General features: G+C 39.8%; 1 protein-coding gene across 3 annotated transcripts in view; it reads left to right on the top strand.

The window, feature by feature from the left end:
- Positions 1–21922, top strand: part of HMGCLL1 (3-hydroxymethyl-3-methylglutaryl-CoA lyase like 1) — a 98851-nt gene that overhangs the window by 21431 nt on the left and 55498 nt on the right. For 2 of the 3 annotated variants that reach the window (XM_042819477.1, XM_042819459.1), the window contains exon 1: positions 4035–4161. The exons of the other annotated variant lie outside the window; for it this stretch is intronic. In XM_042819477.1, the coding sequence (XP_042675411.1) occupies positions 4057–4161 (105 nt within the window). In that variant the 5' untranslated portion in view covers positions 4035–4056. Of the gene's footprint in view, positions 1–4034; positions 4162–21922 lie in introns of those variants that run through there. 3 annotated transcript variants of the gene reach the window in all.

The following is a 21922-nucleotide window of genomic DNA, read 5'->3' as shown; positions in this document are numbered from 1 at the left end:
CTAAGATGAAGAACTTACCATCTAAAAGATGGAGTCAGACAAGAGACATATTTGTTCACTATGGAAAATGGAAAATGTAACCCATAAATAAACCCTTTCTGCTGCAATACTTTTTTGCCTGTGATAAGCCTCACAATGATTACATTTAGCTGTGTAGTGCTGGTACTTGAGAGGTTCAGAGTACCATTCTCAACACTGTAAGAGGCAGTGTCCTTTATATATATAGCATAGCTTTCTTTTCAGACTCTGTGCATCAGTGAATAACTTTCATGATTACAACAAGAAACAAGAAACAAGCTCTAAGCTCACAGAATTTTCTTATCTTTTACTTAATACTGCTTAGTAGCACTATAATTATTTTTTTTTTCTTTATGTGTTCTACGCTGTGATCTAGTTGGCTAAAACACTGCTATCTGATTGAATTAGGGAAAGAATAGACAAGAACAGGATCCAACATCTGGCAAGATGCAACTTGGACTTTCTTCCTGATTATGACTGTTTCAAATGCCAGGTGTCTATCACCTGGGGTGCAGTCTTTCTTTGGCAAAGTAAATCTATTACTACCTCTCTGAAGAATGCTGTCTCTGAATGATGCCGTTGCTAATGGAACACTGATTTACTGCCACAACTGTAAAGAATCTTTTTTAACATTGTGTTACACTTCCCATCAATTTAGATCAACCAGACCTACCATATGTGAGAAGTTATCTGCATTTTTCTCCAATAAAACTGAAATGATGAAAGCTTTGCTTTCCCTAAGGTATCATCCACTATTGGTAGCGCAGTTGTTTTTTCTTTAGCCCCCATCCTCTCTGACAAGACTGGAGCATATTATTCCTGCAATGCTTGCCAGAATTCTATGGCTTATTTGTTGTTTGAGACTCACCATATGTGTCTTTGATCCCTGCCTAGTAGGCACCTTGGCTGCTTGCCAGTTTGGCACTTAATGATTATCAGCGGTATGAATAGCTCCCTTGCTTCTGATTCTGTCCTTCTCGCTGTCATCAAATCACTCTTTAAACAACTTTCTTATTTTATTTTAGATGCTTGTAAATGACCGACTTATTTTTACTGTGCCTCTCTTGGCCAAGGGTTTGTGTCGCGCTGCAGGAAATCCAACAGTTCGGTGTTTTCACTTCTAATGATCTGACTGCCAACTACCTGTGTAATTGCATGGAAACAGTAAGCAGTACAGAAATCTCTCTCATGGTAATAGCTGAAGTTTCTCTGCATTTTACCCAAATGTGCCGATTCTTACCATCTGGTACACTCGGTGGCAGGATTTCTATGAGATTATTTATTTCAGTGAAAAGCATTCCTTTTAATAAACGTTTTAAAACCTTTGACCAGAATACAGTGAGCCAACGACAATGATAGATTCAGAGGAGTATCAAAATGATAAATGGTTTTTAAAAGACAGATGGAGAGCCTAAAGCCAGTCACGTGCAATTTCTGTTCACTGTTCTGACATACCACTAAACACATCTGAGTCCTTCCATGTGTTCCTGTAAACTGACATTCCTCCAAAATGCCATTTTTGAACAACAAAAAATATGCAGAATCAAGATAAAGAACAGCACAGGGCATGTAAAGATTCAGACCACAAGAGGACTGCGTGCTGCAGATCTGCCAGAAGTCTTGATTCTTCTTCACATGATTTTGCAAAACCTTCCATCAATAAATATGCTGGTAGTACCACTGAGGCTAGATAAGGTTAAGCAGCACGTGGTACCACCACAACATTCAAGTTAATTCGTATACTAGGGTGAAGTTAAGTAAGTTTTTTAACCCCCGCAACTAAATGACAGCATCAGCATGGTTAGGTCTGCCTAAGGTGCACTCAGACTCCTTCTACTTTCTATTGTTCCACATGAGTCTAGCCTAAGAATAGCAATTTGGTGTAGCTCTAAAGGTTTTAGCAAAGTGTTTTTTCAGTGGATAAATCATCATTATCCTAAGAACCAGCCAGTTTCAGATGAATATTGTGCAAATGCAATTATGTCTTTCGATTTTAAGGAAGCTGTTTACATATAATTAGAAGCATCAGTTGAAAAATTCAGTGCTAAATTGCCAAGAATGAAAAAGATATATATCTGTTTTCAGGAGAATGAGAGGGGCAAAAGAAAAAAACAAACAAAGCAACAAACTATGAAAATTTGTTTATTTGGGATTATATTTTCAAGTATCATCATTATGTTTTTCTTCTCTGCTCAACACTACTGGGATTTCAATTAAAAATGCTCCTTTTCACCTTTGTTAGTGGCACTCTGAGTCTTAAAGCAGATCTGTGCTACAAAATGTTGATAGAGGGCCTAGCATGAAATAGGACTGGGAAGCTTCGAGCCCCAGAAATACAGCATTCAAATCTGGCACAATGTTTCTCTGATTGCAATAAGAGTGACACAGAAAAAGGCTTATACCGAGTCTTATCATGAAACAAATTTCAGACGTATTTGTAAGAAAAACGATTGAAGGTTTGACTTCAGTGCTGAAGTAACTGGAGAAGAGTCCAGGTCAAGTAGGCAGGAGAGGTACACTGTATACACAGGCATACTCTACCTTTCTCACATAATTGTTTTGCAGCGTACTCCAATTTGCTAAGAAAACACAAACAATGCAAAACAAAAAATATTTACATCAATGCAGTATTTTCCTCTTCACATACAACACATCAGAAATAAACAGCCTGTCACAGGGACACAGAATAATGAGGCTTGTTTTATGATCAGCCTTTGTGTATTTTATTTCCAGTTTTACAGGTAGCAGGACTCAGAGTCAGCATGTTGCACGTAATTTGTGGAATCCTGAGCTTTAAACATGTAAGAATTTTAAAGGCAAATACTTGTCTGGTAGAAGAGAGAAAGGATATGAATTGTGTATGATTGCAGCCAACAGAGAATCGCCTCTGCACTTTCCTATGGGCAGGTTTGAAATTGCAGAGATGCCCAAGACTGGCATTTTATAACATACTGTAAAACCGTATTTTAAATGTTTTATTTCTGAAGAGCTGTCACAACCCTCAGAAAATAAACACTTCCCAGCCCTTCCAACTCGTTCCAGCATTGTTTTACACGGTTTCAATAGACAGAGGAGCAAGCCTGAAATACAAGAGACTGCCTTGAGAGTCTCAAGCCTATCAGCAAAGGGCTGAACCAGGGACTTGGCTGTAAACTTGCTAATCTTCTGTAGAAAACGAGGGAAAGGTGAGTGAAATTATGAACTCGCTGATACCCCAGAAAAGGAATTATCCAGAAAGCATAAGGTATTTCATTTGAGAGGAGCCTGGAAAACTGGCTGACACTGAAAGGAGCACTGAAGGAAGATGACAAAATATAACCTGCTGCTTTTGAGAGCTGTTAAGGGCGAGCAATGTGCCACTTGCTCTAAGTTTCCACAGCCCAACTGTAAAGCTGACACGCTGACAAGCACAGAAGACTTTTGTCAAAGATGTGCCACCATCTGAACTGCCAAACGGGAAAGGTTTTATCTGGAATCACCGGCACAGCCCCAGGGTCCCCAGCCAGGCCGGCTCGCTGTCAGCCCTTCCTTGGCCATCTCTCCTTCCCCTCCAGCCTTCCGCGGAAGCACGCAGAGCACAGCCTGCACTCCGCTCCCCCAAGGACGCGTGTGCTTGCCGTCGCCCTGCGGCAGAGCGGTTGGCTGTCCCACGTTCGTGGCTCCCGCCCGGCAGAAACGTTGTCCCCGCGTCCCCTCAGAGTTCCCTGCACGGCTTCCCGCAATGGCAGGCAGCTGTGGAGCCGGCCAAGCCGCCGCCTCCCGACGCGGGCAGGCAGCGCCCGGGCTGCGCAGCGCTCGGGACGGCGTGGAGGGGCAGGTGAGAAGCGGGGCAGCGGCGGCGGCCGCCGGTTGCGCTGAGGCGCGGTTGCCGCAGCAAACTGTAGGCGGCGGGGGTGCCGGCACGGCGGGCTCCCGCCTTCCGCCAATCGCAGGCGCTGCCGGGACCGGGCTGCAGCCAGTGGCTGCGGCAGGAGCGGGGCCGGGAAGCCAGGCTGGGAAGCCAGGCTGACCTTGCGGCCCGCCGGCCACCGCCCGGCCATGGGTACGGTACCGTCGGCGCTGAAGCACTGCCTCAGCTATCAGCACCTCCTCAAGGAGCAGCTGTGGATCGGGGAGCCGACCGCGCCTCCTCATCCCGGGCAGGTACCGCCCCGCGCCGCGGGGGGTGGAGGGGTGGTGTGGGGCCGGCCCTACTAGGCGCCGCAGCCGCCAGGGGGAGAACAGGGCGCGGTCGCCGCCATGTGCCTCCGGGCGGGGATCTGCCTCGCCCCGCGCTCACCTGCGGCACCGCTGCACCCTGCCTGCGTCCGGTCTCCGAGTGTCCGCAAACCGTGTTGGCCCTCTCTTGGTCAGTACTGCAGTATTTTTCGTTTGCCCGAGGGTACGAAGACCCTAAAGAGGGTTCTGGATAGGCTGGATCGATGAGATGAAGTCAACTGTATGAGTTTCAACAGGACCAAGTACTGGGTCCTGCACGGCGGTCACAGCAACCCCAGGCGATGCTACAGGCTTGGGTAGCATCAGAGTGGCTGGAAAGGTGCACAGTCGAAAAAGCTCTGGGGTGTGGGTTGACAGCCGACTGAGCATTGAGCCAGCAGTGTGCCCAGGTGGCCGAGAAGGCCAATGGCAGCCTGGTCTGTATCAGAAACAGTGCTGCCAGCAGGAGCAGAGAGGTGATCACATGCCTGTACTCAGCACTGGTGAGGCTGTACCTCAAGTGCTGTGTTCAGTTTTGGGCCCCTCACTACAAGAAAGACAACAAGGCCCTGGAATGTTTCCAGAGAAGGACAGTGGAGCTGTGAGGGGTCTTGAGCGCAAGCCTTTTTGGGAGCGGCTGAGGGGACTGGGATTGTTTAGTCTAGGGGAGGCTCAGGGTAAATGTTATTGCTCTTTACAACTACGTGAAAGGAGTGGCAAGGTAGGGGTCAACCTCTTCTCCCAGGTAACAGTGATAGGATGTGGGGTAATGGCCTCGAGCTGCACTGGGAGAAATTCAAACTGACTACTGTAATCTTTTTTTTTTTTTCTCAAAAGGAGTGGTCAGATGCTGGAACAGGCTCTCCAGGGAGGTGGTGGAGTCACGCTCCCTGGAGGTGTTCAAGAAACATATAGATTTGGCTCTGAGGGACACAATTAGTAGGCATGGTGGGGATGGGTTGACAGGCTAAATGATCTTATAGGTCACTTGCAACCTTTGTGATTCTGTGAACATGGCAGGTTTTAGACCATGCAGCTGGGCGTCTTCTGAGTCGATCCAGGATCAGGGATGATGCATTGTTAAAAAAGAGTTCCACTTGTGCATCTCGCACTTCCACCCCTCTGTTACAGTTCACAGTGTGAAAAGTGAGATAGTTTAAAAATGGTAGGGTGACAAAAATCTTGACAAGCCACAGTATCGACTTTGCTTACTTGAGTTCGCATTTCTCAAACTGAAGTTCTGGGCCTCTCTCTGGGCTGCCTGTGGTGCTGCCCACCATTCCAAACCATGTTGGTGTTGAGCCTGTTGCTGGTGCTGCTGCTGGCACCAGTGGAACTGTCATGCCCTCGTGTAGCATGCTGTGCTCTTACCAGCCATGGGCTTGTCATGGAGCCCACCAACACACTGGTCAGCAGGAATATTCAAATTTTTTTTCTGTATTACCTCCCCGTGCTTTTGTTGGATGGTTTTAGTAATTTTCTTCTGCTTTCATGGATGTTCAGATTTTCATTTTTCTCGCACAGATGCTCAAACAACACGCAAAAGTTTTCCTTATGCTTGAGTGCATCCTGCAACTACTACATTCAAGAAAAAATATATTCTTTATATGATAGAAACCATAGTAGCTCAGTTGATGGCTGTAAAAAGGTGAGATATGTGTTAGGTAGCTGCTGTTAAGACCTAGGGGATGGGCAGGCAGAGAGAGAAGAGGGGAGAGCTTTAAGTATGAGTTTGTTACCACATATACAAACATATATACCAAGGAGTAGAAGTTCAGGAGCTAAGAATCAATTGTTGCTGATCTGTAGTAGCTTTTGAATCAAAATTACAGGCCTAGTTACAAAATGACAGTCCAGTTTAGAAATCAAGTTAGGCTATGCAGTGTCTATAGCAGCAAAAGTGAATGGATTCCTAAAGGAGTTTGAAGCTTATTTAGTAAGGACTGTAGGAATAAACATTTAAGTGATTGTTGAAATATAGGCAGTTCCAAATTCAATTTTTTGATGACTTACAGTACATTGAACAAAAATGAGTTTGGACAGTTGGAATGTGTGCTTCAGTGTGAAGATTCATCTTCTACTTTCAATCAGTGCATCCTCCTCTGCTGTGGGAAAGTAGTAGCTCAACATAACTGGTTAATAAGCATCTTTCTCTTGGATAATTGTATTTTTATGTGCCACTAGCTAGATGTACTGAAAGGTGTGTCATATTAGTATTCATTTGCTCTGTTGAGAGCTGCTTATATCTATTACGTGCAGAGCTAAAATGATTAAAAAATAATGCTCTGGTCTCTTGCTCTGCTGGATGAGGCTGTGACTCTAGGAAACATAAATCTAAATAGTGCTGATGTGTACAGTGTAATCTTGTCTAATTTCTGGGTCCTTTGTTGGATGCAGTATACTGTTATTAACTGATTGATATGTTATCACAGCAAATCACGTTATACGTTAATGTTAGTTATGTAACTACAGATGAATTCAAAACATGTATAAACTTGTATAATAACAAACCAAAGCTCAGGTCCTCTAATTTAGACAGCTAACATCTGTTTCAGTGCTTAGGTCACAGTGATTTGTATGTTACATGCCTAATTATGTTTAATGACCTAGACCTAAAATGCACAGCCTTAAGATTCCCCCTCTACTCACCAACTGGCACTCTCGAAGCAGGAGATACACAGAAGAAAGACAGAGATCTTCTAGAGAAAGTCCAGAAGAGGGTTATGAGGATGATTAGGGTCTGTTGTACATCCGTTATGAGGAAGGCTGGATGTTATCAGCATGGAAAAGTCCGAGCAGGGATCTTGTCAGTGTGTATGAAAATCTCATGGGTGAGAGCCAAGTGAATGAGGCCAGGCTCTTTTTGGTGGTGCCCGGTGGTAGTACAAAGGGCAGAGGGCACAAACCACAACACAGGAAGTTCCATGTGAGCATGAAAAAGGGCTTCCTTTTTTGTGAGAGCAACAGAGTGCTGGGACAGGCTGCCCAGAGAGGCTGTGGAGTCTCCTTCTCTGGAGATGTTCAGAACCCACCTGGATGCTTTGCTTTGTAACCTACTGTAAGGAACCTACCTTGGCGGGGGCTTTGAATTCCATGATCTCCAGAGGTCCCTTCCAACCCCTACGATCTACAATTCTGTACTTGTCTTGCTTTTGCAGTTTTAAGTTAGTATTTTAGATTTTGCAGTATGCTGTCATTTTTTAATGGTATGCTAGAAACCTCTCAAATTTATTTTTAAAGTAATTCAAGAATGATGTGATGAAAACTGACAAATTTATCTGTTTTTGTCTTTGCCACTTGTGTTTAACAACTGATTCTTGGTTGAAATTGCAGCATAAAAATGGAGGTGTATGATATTATGCTGCCTGGAAAATCGAGGCATGCCTGTTATATTTGAAGCTTTTAGCTACTCCTCAGAGTGATTGATTTGAGACATACTGCATTTCATGTTCTTTTTATCTCTGTGTAATTTTATATTCCAGCAAAGAATGTGCATTGCAGACTCTGCTTAAACTGCTAGGTTATTTTAATTTTTTATTTAACGTGTTTAGCTTAAGAATTATTAAAAAAATCTTGTGTTGCAAATATATTATGGCATTTACAGTGTACAATAAAAATACATCGTAATTCACGTTCAGTTTGTTCTGTTATGCTGAAAGTTGCCTACCAAGTCTGTTTTTATGGGAGAAAAGAGAAGCTTGAAGTTGTAAACTTTATATTGTGGAACTCTGGTTTCCTAATTTTTAGAAGGGTGATGTTACTGAAAGATGCTTAATGAACTCAGTACAGAGAAAGAACATTAATTTCAAGGAGTGAAGATCTGGCGTCCTCTTTTTTTTTTTTTTTTTTTTCCCCCCCCCCCTCTCTTTCTCTCTGTGCTTTAGCCACTGTCTTTATCTCATTGTGTTTTTGTTCCGAAATTCCAAGGTATTCAGACTTAACATTGTCTTTCATGTAGTTTAAATAACTCATTGGTAAGCAACTTAGAAATTTCTGATTTCTAACCCTGCTTGTTCCTCTACATGCAGGGGCCGTGTCATGCATCCCAAGAGTGAGACTTTTTTGGTTTGTTACAGATTTCTTCAGATTTCCAAGCATTGTTTATTTATTTGATAAGGCAGAAGGCATACAATCTTATTCAACCAATGAGTACAATCAGAAGAATAAAGGAGGAAGGATTACTCAAAATAAAGAACAATTTAAATTGTTAACTGTTAGGTTGATATCAGCATTTCTTGATGACTTTGGAGATGGTAGATGCTGCTTGACACATATTAACACTGAAGGTACAAAATAAAACACAAAACACACTCCTACTGAATTTAAGAGCAGTAGAGAGTACAGTATCAAACTCTTTCCAAAATTTTCCTTTAAGTCAAGAAGAATTTTCCCTTTAGAAGATTAGTTCAGTAGACTCATCTCTATTTTTTCAGCCAGATATTCTTCATGCTGTGATTTAACGGCTTGAGAACATCGCTGGATAAAGCATTGAAGAGTGGAAAGTCTGAAAAGGCCAAGCAGTCAGTTTTCTGAAAGTGCCAAGCAGAACGTTAGAAGGTCAAGGTTGCATAGTAAAATTTAGGTTTGACACAGGTGAAGTCACAGACTTTTTTTTAAATGCTATTGGATTGTGAATAATGGAAAGATAACAGAAACTTTTTAGCTGATACAGATTTATCCTATATTGGGATTATTATGTGGGTTTAGAACTTCGTAATGCAGCTGGAGATGTTGTAAAGGATTTTACAGATCTTGCTCTGCAAATTTGGGAATTAAAAAAATACACAGGAAATTTCTGCTCAGACCCAACATCTGTTTTTTGGTGAGATCCTGTTTTTGACTTGTCCCACCTCCACCTCCTTCAAAGACTGCATATGGGCAGGGATGTTCATTTCCTCTCTTGCCAGCTCAAGGAGGGAGATTAATTTCAGACACCCCATGTGTCAAATCATCATTCTGAAAATTCATATGTCTTGAGATCATTCTTCTTGATTCATTTTCTAGTTGTTTTTGCTGCGGTGAAGATAAGTGACTTGTCTAAGATGAACTAGATTCACATTTAATTCCTACTGAAATAAATGGAGCTTTTATCATTAGCTCAGGTATTAATCTTAATAGTGGTTCAACTTACAGTTTCTGGATCTTCTAGCTTTGGAGTTGCTGTACTTTGGAGTAAGGAAATCTCACAGCCTGCCTTAACAAATCAGCAGTAAGTCAGGCATAAAAGTTTTTGTAAAGCAAAATATTTACTGCTCCTAATGAATCAAGTTTTGAATCCTGAAAATGTTTGATGAGGATACTGATAAATTGTAATGACAGTAGTTTCTGTGGTGGCTTGGATCAATAGTTTGTTTATTCTTCCTTGGACTTAAAGGTAAAATGCTGGGTACTTAGAATGCAGTTACGTTTATTTACTCTCAGTTTTAATCCTTTTTTTTTTTTTTTTTTTTTTAATGTTGTAATTGTTTTGGAGGAAGAAGGTAGCTTTTGTTCTTGCAGAATCTCTAGTAAAAGATTCACTTGTGTACGAAAAGGTGTGTTTGAATTTCAGTTTCCATGTGAATATTGTGTGGGAAGAAACCGGTGCAGTGTAAGTACAGTGCAGAGATAAAGCTGAAATGAGTTCTTGTCACCCTCTGCTCTTTCACAGCGTAAATATTTGAGGTATTTAACCAAGGCGATGATTCCCTGAAATTTTAGGAATTGAAGGTTACTGAAATCCTTTGATGTGTCAAATGTGGAAGGAGTTATGTTAAAAGAAACTGTGGGGGACCCCAGCAAAGTAGTTATTTAATACTTCAGGCTGTGTTGAACTCTCTTGTATTGTTCAGCTCCCTCATTCATTTAACAAAGATGGCCTATTTTCTTTAACATTCTTCTTTTCCCCCCAAATGTGTATTATAAAAGATACATGAAGTATGAAGAAGAAAATGTGTGTTAAAGATGGTGCTTACTATTGCGAACTTGCTGGGGAATGTGTGCTACAGCGTGTGCCAGTGCACATCATAATGCACACGTGGACCTTGACATGCTCATAGTGCCATCAAGGACCATGCACTCAGCTGCTTGTAAGAAGTAAGACTCATCAATTAACTGATCTTCAGAAAATACTGGAACAGAAAAATTAATTTTAAGAATGTGAAAGACAAACTGCCAGACACAAATTTATAGGGAAAGGTTCCCTTTGGCTGTCTAAAACATCCATTTTCTATCATGTGGAAGAACTCAGCGGGATATTGAAGCTCTCAGAAAACTTGCTTTATTGGCTGATTTGGAATTTCTGAGATAAGAGCATGTAATATGAGGTCTGTAACTCCATGATCAAAATCAGGCTTTCCAACTGTGCTAAATACCAGTAAAGCTAATTCAGCATTTTAGCTTTTCAGCAAAAGGGAAATATTTTATTGCTGCTGTATTAGTGGTTTACACATGCATAGACCTCATGGGACGGAAATGTCAAAATTGTGCGCAAACTTTAAAGCTGAATGGTGGAGTGGAGACAAAAGGTTTCCTTTCAGTTTTGTAATATGTTGGTCTGGACGTAGGATTTAATGAATAAAGAGTTTATTCAGGAGATTATGAATCAGATACGGATTTTATTTTTCTGACTTTCTGGCATTTTAATCAATCTCTTGCTCCAGAGGAGTCAGAAAACTGATAAATGCATGATATGCATTTCAGGAAAAACCTTACAGGGTTACTTTTAAGGTTTCTTTTTATCACAAGGTATTCAGTTGAAAGTAATCAACTTTCCCGACTTTCACTGGGTTAAATGTAACGACTGGCAGTGAAGATTTTGAGCATTGTTTGGGACGAAATCTGATTGTGAAACAGAGGCTGCAGGAGATAGGGAGTACATTATACTTTCTGTCATAATGTTGCTGTACCTCATACTGTTCTTAGATAATTCCTTTGTTAAACAGGAATTTATTTTTTGGATTGATATAAATGAATGAAACTTACTCCAGTTGTTCCGTTTGAATGTGTTGTTTGGATTAAATGTACTTAAGAGTGCTTCTCAGCAGCTTTAAAAAAAAAAAAAGATTTATTACATGCAGAAACTGCTAGCAGTATGTTGGTAAAATGCTGTATTGGATAGATATTTCTTCTTTGTTTGGCTGTTGTTTTTTTTTTTTTTTCTTTTGTCCACAGCTGTTAGCTGTTTTGTATGAGAATAAAGGTGTTAGTTTATGAGTTTCTTGGAAAAAAAAAAAAAAAAGTTTAAAGGCTTTAAATGCATGAGATGTGGACTGAAGCGCCAGAGGACATTGGTGGAATGTTAGGTGAAACCCACTGGGAAATAATTGAACAGCAGCATCTGGAAAGGAATTGTATGTGGCTTTAGGGTTTACTTTTAATGCAAGTAGTTAAGATGAGATTAAATATAGGTGTTAGTATGTGAGAAATGGGGGAGCAAGCTAAGTGATGAAGGTATATCATGTGGAACGCTGGGATTAGGACAAAGATTTAACTGAATCCGTAGCTGATCACAGCTGAATTTTTGAAAGCTTGGAAACATAATTTGAGTTGAGCTGTGTGTTGGCTTTATAAACGGCAAAACAGCTTATATGAAGTATACATTGGGAAAGAGAAGAGAAAGGATAGGGAAGCTGGTTGGACCTGCTGTTTCTCACTTTGCCTGAATGGTGTGGAGATGGCTTAGTTTAGCTGCTAAGCCAGCTGGCTGTTGGCTGTATGGAGAGGAGTGTGCTGGTGATTGAGAACTGTCTTATCTCATCTCTCTGTCATCTTTTCATCTTTAGAACTTGATGCAGTTGCTTAAGCATAGTTGACTGGTACTGTTTCAGATGGTCTGAGGTAACTGGAACATCTCAGATTGTTGGTCAATACCAAACAGGATTTACGGGAGACCTGTGTAGTGGTAGCTGGCAGTCAAGTGGGATGCATCTCAGAAGGTGCTTGCAAATTAACCATCTGAATTGTGCCCATATTACTCAGTTGACTTATGTCATATGCTTTTGGCCATTGCTGACAATGCTGAGAAATGTCGTTCTAAGATACTCTGTCATATCTTGTACTCCATGTCCCAGAAAAGGCCACTGGTCCCTGTGTTCTGCATTTTGTCTGTCAGGAACTTTAAGACTGTACATGTAAAGGTGTGAATTGACTTTACTGAGCAAACTTGTAAATAACAGTGTAGAGTGTTGATACATTCTTGTTCACGGATCTTAAATTCCAATTCAGTTATATCACAAGGTCATGTGAGGACATTTTGGGCTTAATGGTAATGCTGGATTGCCATTTAGATCCTAATGATTATTCCCTATCTTCAGAGTTTAGAACAATCCTTTGGTACTAAAAAGAAAGGACAGCTAATAATAATTCTTTTAGATATTATTTACATATTTCACATTTAGTTAACGTTGACCCACTGGTCTTATTATGAATTCTACAGCAGCACATGCTTTTTTTCATATGTTGTACATCTTAATTTCTAGAATATTAAGGCTGAAAAAAGTCTTTGCAAAATCAAGAAGTGGAAGCAATAACATCAGGAGATCTCATGATTAATTTTGCCTTGACAACTTGTATTCCAAAGTAGTCTGAAGTGATATGATTCCATTCTGTTTTTCTCTTTGTCCAGTATTTGTCTCTTTTTCTCCAGTACCATTCATATTCTTCTGCCTTTTCCACTTTAATGTTTTCAGGTTTGCATGATAGAATATGTTAAAATCTTATACATTGCTGTCTGCTCATACTACATACTGTACACTGGAAACTTAACCAGTTTGTCAGAAGCCTCAAGTGTACATAACATATCTTTATAGTGGCATATCATTGTTTGCTTTGAAGTAAGCTAATAAAAACTGATAAAAAATTAATGTATTTATTTAAAAGTGAGGCAGCACACCTGTCTTTTTCTGAATTTTAAATATGGAAAATTTTCAGTAGTTTTAATTGTTATCACTTAAATGGTCAGAAATTGATATTCTTTAAATGTGTTCACATTTTACTGGTTCTGTTGTGAAAAGTGGAACACTTTTACAATACTGAGAATGTTGTAGTGTTCAAGATACCATAATTTCCTTCCTGCTATTGGGAAATTATTATGGTAACACTTTACAGATGTTACTCTTCTAAGGAGCTTCATAGAGTTCAGATTCTCCTGGAGTACAAGTTGCCAACTGTGACTAAATAAATAATCATTAAATTACTGTCATTTTTATCAGTGTCTTTTGGGGAGAGCTGTGGAAAACGCAGCGGTGAGCCAGCTGTATTTGAGCTGAAAATTTCCTTGATTAGGTATTGGTTTTGGACACAGAAAGTTATTTTGATGACACTAATAATTGAGGATAGTTTATTTGCTTCCAGCTTTTTACTTGAATTCTCGAGGATGTATGCATAACTCACTTTTATTGACAATGAGGTATTCAAAGAGCATATCTGATAGAGTGGATGGACTGCCTTGTCAGTGTAGCCTTTTTTTTTTTTTTTTTTTGCCATTGATATCCCAAAGTATTATGAAGGGCAAATTGCTTTCACATGTTGGTCTTGTAATAGTGATCATGCCTCTGCTTTTTCAGTGTGTGTGGAAAAACACCACTCTTTCTGCATTCTAGAATTCTGTCTTCAGTCTTGCCTGTAAAACACCATACACACCATAATGCTATTACCATAAATAATAGTAAAGGAAAGTGTGGGAGGTTTTGGCTCCAGTGTCATCAGTATGCTGTTGATCACAGTTCTCTGTATCCTTTTCATCCAACCCAGATGGCAGAGTATAATTGCTTTTCCAGACTTTGACCAAGATAGGGAAATGGATGAAAGTGAGTTGGCTGCAAATCAACTTGGTTAATGGAGAAATGCTGCTTGTTAGCCAAGGGAAGCATTTAGGAAAACAGAAAATGGTAATGTATACACTGTGTCCTGAAAATACATTTTTAGTTTTTGCTAAAGTGACCAACAATGCTGAGATCTAACTAACAATAGGCCTGTAGTCCTGTTTATTATTAATGATTCCATTGTAACATGAGTCTAACTGTGGTCATCTGTGCCTCTGCTACTGCCTGATTCCAGTAATACATTCCCTTTGTCATTATTTTGTAAATTTTACAAAGTCATCTGTGACTACAGAACATCTGTCTGCTTTTAGATTGCATGAACTGTTGTTAGCTGTGATTGACACTTGTATGCAAAACTCTGTGATAACACATGCTCTCCATTTGTAGAAAATAGCAAAAATTTCTTTTTTTAGAAAATGGCAATTCAAGTTGTCCGTGATGATTTAGAGTTCAGACTCATCCAGGAGTCTGTTAGTTGACATACTCCGTTTAACTTTTTTATTCTGTCATGTTATTTTATGTCATATACATGCACAAACAGCTATTGGGAATAGGTGAACGGTTGGACTGAGTGATCTTTTAGGTCTTTTCCAACCTTGGTGATTCTATGATTCTATGATTCTATGAAATGAGGAGGAATATCTTTGTTTTCGCAGGCTTGGATTAGCCTATGGGCTTGGTTTTATCCCTCTGAGTATCTTTCTTGTGATAGTCCTGCTCGTTTCACAGCATCCAACATCACGGCAGCGAATGGGGTGTGATTTGCAGTTGCTGTTAGAACTAGCTGTTGCTATTGCTAGATGTTGAGTCTGCAGTTCCTGACATTTCATATTCCTAGGGCTGTCAGAGCAGCAGTTTGGATAGTCTGCCTGTGCCTAGTGTTCCAACTGGAACAGGTTGCCCAGTAAGGTTGGGGTTGCCCCCTCCATGGGGCTGTGCTGGGCTTTGAGCAACCTGTTCTGGTGAGAGGTGTCCCTGCCTTTAGCAGGGGGATTGGAACTAGATGGTCTTAAAGGTCCCTTTCAACCCAGTCCATTCTATGATTCTGTGATGAGGTAGTCTTGATAGGTTTTGCTCTCTTAATTACTTTTCTTAATTTTCTCTCCAGCATAGCTGTTACTGTGTACCTGAGACATAATGACCGGTTAAATTGTGTTCTATCATTTCACTGTACCTGTGCTTTGCACTGTTTTGGGGTTGGAAGCAATATATGAAGAGTTATGAAGCAGGGACTGCGTTAGAACTGATGCCAAAGAATGTAGTCTAGCAACTCATTGTTTTATGCACTGCCATTGGGGGAAAAACACGCACATGCCTGATGTAGTATTTCTGTATAGTTCTTCAAACCTGGAAGAAATAATACTGTTACATTCTGTGCTTGCATCAAATAATGAAGAGATTGAGAAGAAAATCCAGTTTATGAGGAAACTGAAATGTCATTAATAAGTACAGGATTCTGTGAGATCAGTATGGTAGCCTATGCAATTTGTTTAAGTAACAGTAGTTTCAGAATGCATTCCAAATGCACGATATGATAAAAAAAGTGACGAGGGAATTTTAAGCCTGTTTGTATTACTTTTGAACTCATGAAAGAGGAAAATGAGAAATAGTCTGAGAAAGAATGTCGGTTTAATCTTTCATGTAGTTTGAAGAATATGACAGGAAAGAACTTCTTTTCTGTATTAAAAATGTATTAATAAAATATTAGTACTTTGGCTTTTAAAAGAAATGTAGAAGTAGACATTCCTAAACAGTACTCAAATGTATGACTGCTCTTTCAGTTAAACAAGAAGGAAGGAGTCAGGGTTTCTGGGTGTATTTGTAGTTCAAGCGGAGTTCACTAGAATTGGTTATACAGGCGAATTATCTGATGGAGGCAGCTGCAGGTTTTATTTGCATCTCTGATCAGCTAAGGACATCCGCTGCAAGTCAAGGGTAAACTGCATCATAGAAAACAATATCCAGCAGGTGTTGCACACAAAAGATGCGAGAGTTCATCTCTTGTGCTGTAAAGAAAAACAGTCTGAGGGATGAGGACTTCTCTTATTCCCCATGTTTGACTCCTGCAAGCAGAGATTATATCAATTTATGAAGTCTATAAGATTGTTTGGAAAACATGCTTTTCTGTGTTTGGCCTGAAATGAATTTCCTTCTATCCAGAAAGGAGTTGCTTTATTTAATCATATCAGTTGTTATGTATAATAATATCAGTTGTTATGTATAATCTCTTGCTGCATTTTGCTAAGATCTAGGATATACCATGCTGGGAAACAGACACACGCGCTTATTAGTACTCTCCTGATTCCTGGTGATTCTCCTAGCAGAATGTGGCCTAACATGACTGCATACACGTTTTTTCTTTTAAGTGGATTTGTATTTGTGTATCAGAGAGAGCTCTTTGAAAGGGTAGATAACAGCAGGACAAGGGGAAATGGTGTTAAGTTGAGGGAGGGAAGATTTAGGTTGGATGTCAGGGGAAAGGTCTTTACTATGAGAGTGGTGAGGTGCTGGAACAGGCTGCCCAGAGAGGCTGTGGATGTCCCATCCCTGGAGGTGTACAAAGCCAGGTTGGATGGGGCCCTGGGCAGCCTGGTGGCCCTGCCTGTGGCAGGGGAGTTGGAGATTCATGATCCTTGAGGTTTCTTCCAACATGGGCCATTCTGTGATTCTGTATGATTCTGTGATTCTGTGTTTTTCATGTCCTCTCAGGACTTCTCTTTTGGGATGACTCTCACAGCATCTAATAACTGCAGCCTCCACTGAATAAGGAGGCAGTGCAGTGGGCTCAGAGAGAGTTAATGTCCAAATGCTAATTTTCAGAAATAGCTTACAACTGCTGCTGTGGAACATATTATGTTGCTGGCCTCTACTTGCAGTAGTGGCCATTAAGAACTGCTAACTCTTCTGTTTAGGTGCAAATGATGGAAAGACACAAAGAGGGGTAGAAGCAGGCTATATTCTGTTCCTAGCATTTGTGGTCACTCAGGGTAAAGAAATGTTTGCCTGCATCTGGCAGCGGGTGGGGAAATTAGGGTGGCCTTGGGACTGGGACAGTAGCCAGGTTCAACCAACTGTACAGAATTTTCTTAACCTTGAGATGAATACTGCTTTTAAACTTTGACTAGTGTAGCTTTCTATTCTATTCTGTCCTATTCTAAAGGATTTCCAAAAGGAATGGTAATGAATGGATCATAGTTTGCTTTTTTAATTCATGAGCATATGTTTGTGAGTAGTGTAGTTAGTACAACCTAACTTTCTAGTTTCGTGTATTTTTCTTAACAGTGCAACGTTTATAAAAAAAATTAGTTGATGTCATTTGTTAATTTTGGATCTATCAGTTCATGAAAATTCTGCTTGCTTGATAGAATTATTTTTCTAAAAGATTGTCTCAACAAGGTAGCAGATTTTTCTTACTGATTCTTAGTTAATATTCTTTGTATTTGGTGACTTTTCCGGGCAGTATTGGTGGTTGGTAGATGGTTGAAGTAGAAGATCTTGGAGGTCATTTCCAACCTTAGTGATTCTACTTTTCTCTTGACTATTACAGTCCTCATTGTTAACCTAATTATACCAAAGAACTGTCCACTCTGGCAGCATAAGCATTTATCGTTTGGCTGAATTCCCCTTGTGTTTAAAATCACATTTATTTTGTTTCTGTATGACTTGTATTTAGGTGTAAACAGCCTTGCAACAATTTAATAGGTGTGATAGCAGATTATATTTAGATTTCACAATTAAAGGAAATGATGGTGGAAATGTTAGATGTACTACTTTGCAATAATGAATTCTCAATTTATATAATTTCCTGATATATGTAAATCTCTTTCATAAGCTCTCACAAGCCTTCTGATAGAAGTTATAAGCACATTTGAGTTAAATTTGAAGAGGTGGGCTAAAGTAGTAGCTGTATGTTTACTTCCCATTAGAAGTCATATGGATGTACTGGATTGAATCCAGCAAAGGGCCACAGCAGTGATAATAGATAGGAGCATCCCTCAGATGAGGAGAGGTTGAAAGAGATGAGATTTTCTAGCCTGAAGAACAGATTTGAGACATCTTACTGATGTATATATTAATACATCAGTACATTAACACTGATGGGGAGAAGTCAAGCTCTCCTCAATGTCATGTCAAGAGGCAGTGGGCACATACTGAAGGATAAATTCCATTTAAGGATCAGAAAAAATGTTTTGTACTGTGAAAGTGGTCAAACACTGGCACATGTTGCCCAGGGAGGTAGTGGGTTCTTTGCATGTGGATGCTAACTCTGCATACAACTCTATTTTATAGAATGAAGCTCATTTACAAATTACTTTGATTTTCTATTTTGCCGCTCTTTGGTTGGTCAAATTCTTTTTTTGAAGCATAGTCCAAAATTAGGCCTAGTATTTCTACTCATCAAATGCTGTGCTGCCTTTTTAATTTCTGACATCTGTTTATCTCCTAAGACCAGGGTTATTGTTTCACTTTTGTTTTTTCTAGTAAGTGTTATGGACTCTTATTCAGTTTGCTACCAGTTTAATATCCCAGTACTTTCCTATAGAACTGTTTATTCAGGTACCATCCATCTTCTGAATTTTCCAGGTTTTTTTTTTTTTGTCAAAATTGTCAAACTAGAGAAATGAACAAAATAGAATTTGTAAAAGACAAACAAGCAACAATTATTTTAATTAGTCAGTATAAGTATGATAATTAATCAGCCAGTATTTAATTAATCAGGATTACATACAGTAATGATAATCCTAAGTGTTACGCATTGCTTTATTGAAATGCATTGTTTCACCAGGGGATGCTGGACCAGATGAAATTCAGAGTTTCCTTCTACCTCAAACGTTTTGTGATTCTGTGTTTGTTTCTCCAGTGTGCAAATGGAATTTCTAAAGCATTTGCAAAGCATTTGACTGTGGTATTTCTATTAAAGTTGTGAGTGTGCAGTAGTATCAAATGAACAATTTACTTCTGGAAAATGTCTCATGGGCTGTTGAATTACTTTACTACTGACATGTGCTCCTGGCTAATGGTTATCCAGCAATTGTGTCAGCAGCATGTAATAGATATTCTGGGATGGATGCTCAGTTTATCTTTCTCATAGAATCATAGGATGGCTTCAGTTGGAAGAAACCTCAAGGATCATGAATCTCCAACCCCCCTGCCACAGTTAATACCTCCAACACTTAATACCAGACCAGGCTGCCCAGGGCCCCATCCAGTCTGGCCTTGAACACCTCCAGGGACGGGGCATCCACAACCTCCCTGGGCAGCTGTTCCAGCACCTCACCATTCTCATAGTAAAGATCTTCCTAACATCCAACTTAAAACCATTTCCCCTTGTCCTGCAGTTATCTACCCTTTCAAAAAGTTGATTCCCCTCCTGTCTGTAGGCTCCCTTTAGGTACTGGAAGGCTGCAATGAGGTCACTCCATAGCCTTCTTTTCTCCAGGCTGAACAAGCCCAGCTCCCTCAGCCTGTCTTTGTAGGGGAAGTGCTCCAGTCCCCTGATCATCTTCGTGGCTCTCCTCTGGACCCTCTCCAACAGCTCCCTGTCTTTCTTGTACTGAGGGCCCCAGACCTGGACGCAGTACTCCAGATGGGGCCTCACGAGAGGAATATTTACCAGGTGCGTCCCTCTGTTTTCTGAATATTTGTATATATTCTTCGTATTTCCAGGTGAATCTCCCCACCTTTTCCCCTAGTTAGATTGGGAATGAATCTCTTTTATAAGCAGCTTCCCATAGCATGAACAGTATAAACAAGTCTCTGCAATATCACTTCAATCATTGTTTGATTTATAGTAATATTTTAATTTTTTCCTGTTTATTTCCTCTATGTCTTGTAAAGTTTAGAGATGTGTGTGTGTTCAGAAAATTGACCACTGTTTTCTTTGTTCTCCTTCCAGCAATTGTATTTTTTATCTCAGAGTCTTTACTCAGTTATTGGGCATTTATCCATGTTGCTGCACGTGTGCATACGAGGTCATGATGCCACATCCCTGCTGATTTGTCTTTAAAACCATTCTCTTCAGCAAATTTTCTATGAGTTGGACCTGCTTTTACTCAGTTGTCCTCTATGAGAGAACACCACCTTGTGGAAAAGGAAAGCAGAGCTTCATCTCAGCTGGATTGAAAAGACAAAACCTTCAACTTATTCTCTCTTATTTTGGGGTCTCTTTAGTTAGTTTTGATCATCTCTGGATAATATTTGCCAGTGCTGTTAATCCCCATGTAGGTGAGCTGCACGGAATGAAAGTCAGAAGTCTGAATAAACCTCAGTGCCTTTATTAGAAGTTTTGAAGCAGTGACAGAGCTTAAAAAAGCATGTTTCTTTAATTTGATTACATTTATGGTTATGTTAAATTATACTGCTCTAATTAAGGATTACTAGGATTTTCTATAATAAACTTGAATGTTCAGCTATTTATAACTCAGGGAAAATATTTCCTTACAGAAATTTGGCATCCAGAGTCTCAAGCTGAACAGCATAGCTTTCCTTTTTCTAATTTTTTTTTTTTTTTTTAAAGACTCTTTGGCTGGATTTTGTTTAGAGGGAGGCAGTTTTTTTTGTGGTTTTATATGCTTTTTGTTCTCCCTTGGCAAGGCTTAGATACATGGAAAAAACAAATTTTCTAGGCTCTTAGTCTTTTATGTCATCTATTTCCTTTTTGATATTTCAAACATTGTGCTTTGGTAGCCATTACTTTTTAACAGAGCCAGTATATAATTCAATAAACAGTCACCTCTAACTATCTGCCATAACTACTTTTTATATTTCATTACATGAAAGTAGTTCATATAATAAAGTTATGTATTATTTTTCTGAAACAAAACTGATTTGCCTTGCATGTTTAGTGTCTAACATAAATACTTGTGTATTTCTGTAGGGTTCATCGTTTTTGGATTCTCTTCAAATATAAAAGCTATTTCTCATTTTTCTGTTTATTGCAGAAATAGACCATTTAATGCCATACTTAAAGGTATCAAAAGTCTCTTAAGTCTTTCTGTTCATTGGTTCTGAAAACCCTTCCCTTTTACCCAAGAGGATGGTGCACATTTAAAATCCCTGTTTTAGAGTTAAGGAGATTCCATTCCTCAATTCAAGAAGTTCTGGTTAAGGTCTGATACCATCCAGATAGTAAACTCCACGTAAACTCTTCAAGACTTCAGTCTGTTCTGTGGATTTGATGTTTGCCTAGTGCATGCAAGTGACATTGAGCCTGGCACAGAACGACTAGTGGCTGTGCTCGCTTCTTCAGCTGTGTTTTAAGTGGCATCCACATACTCTGCAAGTGTGACACTGTGATCAGAAGACTGAGCAAGTAAACAGGGAGTCTCATTTTCTGATTGCATTGTCAAGTACGTATCTCCAGCTTCTTGGAAGTAAGTCCTAACTGCTTGGTTACTGAGTCCTGTGAACGTAGGACAAGTGAAGTGAAGGTGAAGAGATGTTTCTTTCCCCTCAAATTCAACTTGGAATACAGACTCTAAAAGATACTGCCTGAGAAGATGTAAAATAGTCCCTCTTTATTTATGAGCTTTATTCAGTGATTATGTACTGTAAAATGTGTGAATAGTACATGGGACTGAATTCGTCTTTGTGTCTTTTTTGCTCGTTACTTGAGCTTTGGCAGTACAGCACAAGAAAATTTGTATGTTAAGGTGGGGAGAAAGATGATGAGAAGAGGAATTGCGAAATGAGTAAGAAGCTGGCTGAGGAGGAACTAAGAGATAATGTTGAAAGTAGATGTTATACTGAAGAGACATTGCTGGCGGAGATCCTGAGATAATTTTGTTTAACGTGTTTCTTCAATAGTGCTAGCTCAAATGTATTGAATTGAATGTATTTTTGCTAAAATGAGGTATACTCATGGTAGTCCAAGTGTTTTAGTTGTGAAATTAGTAATGTCTGTC

This window comes from Centrocercus urophasianus, unplaced genomic scaffold, assembly GCF_019232065.1.
Source record: "Centrocercus urophasianus isolate 14NV4802_14NV808 unplaced genomic scaffold, USGS_Curo_1.0 seq_10, whole genome shotgun sequence".
In the NCBI taxonomy this organism is placed as follows: Eukaryota; Metazoa; Chordata; class Aves; order Galliformes; family Phasianidae; genus Centrocercus; species Centrocercus urophasianus.
Note: the sequence above shows the minus strand (reverse complement) of the source record. Positions and strands in the feature narration are given on the sequence as shown.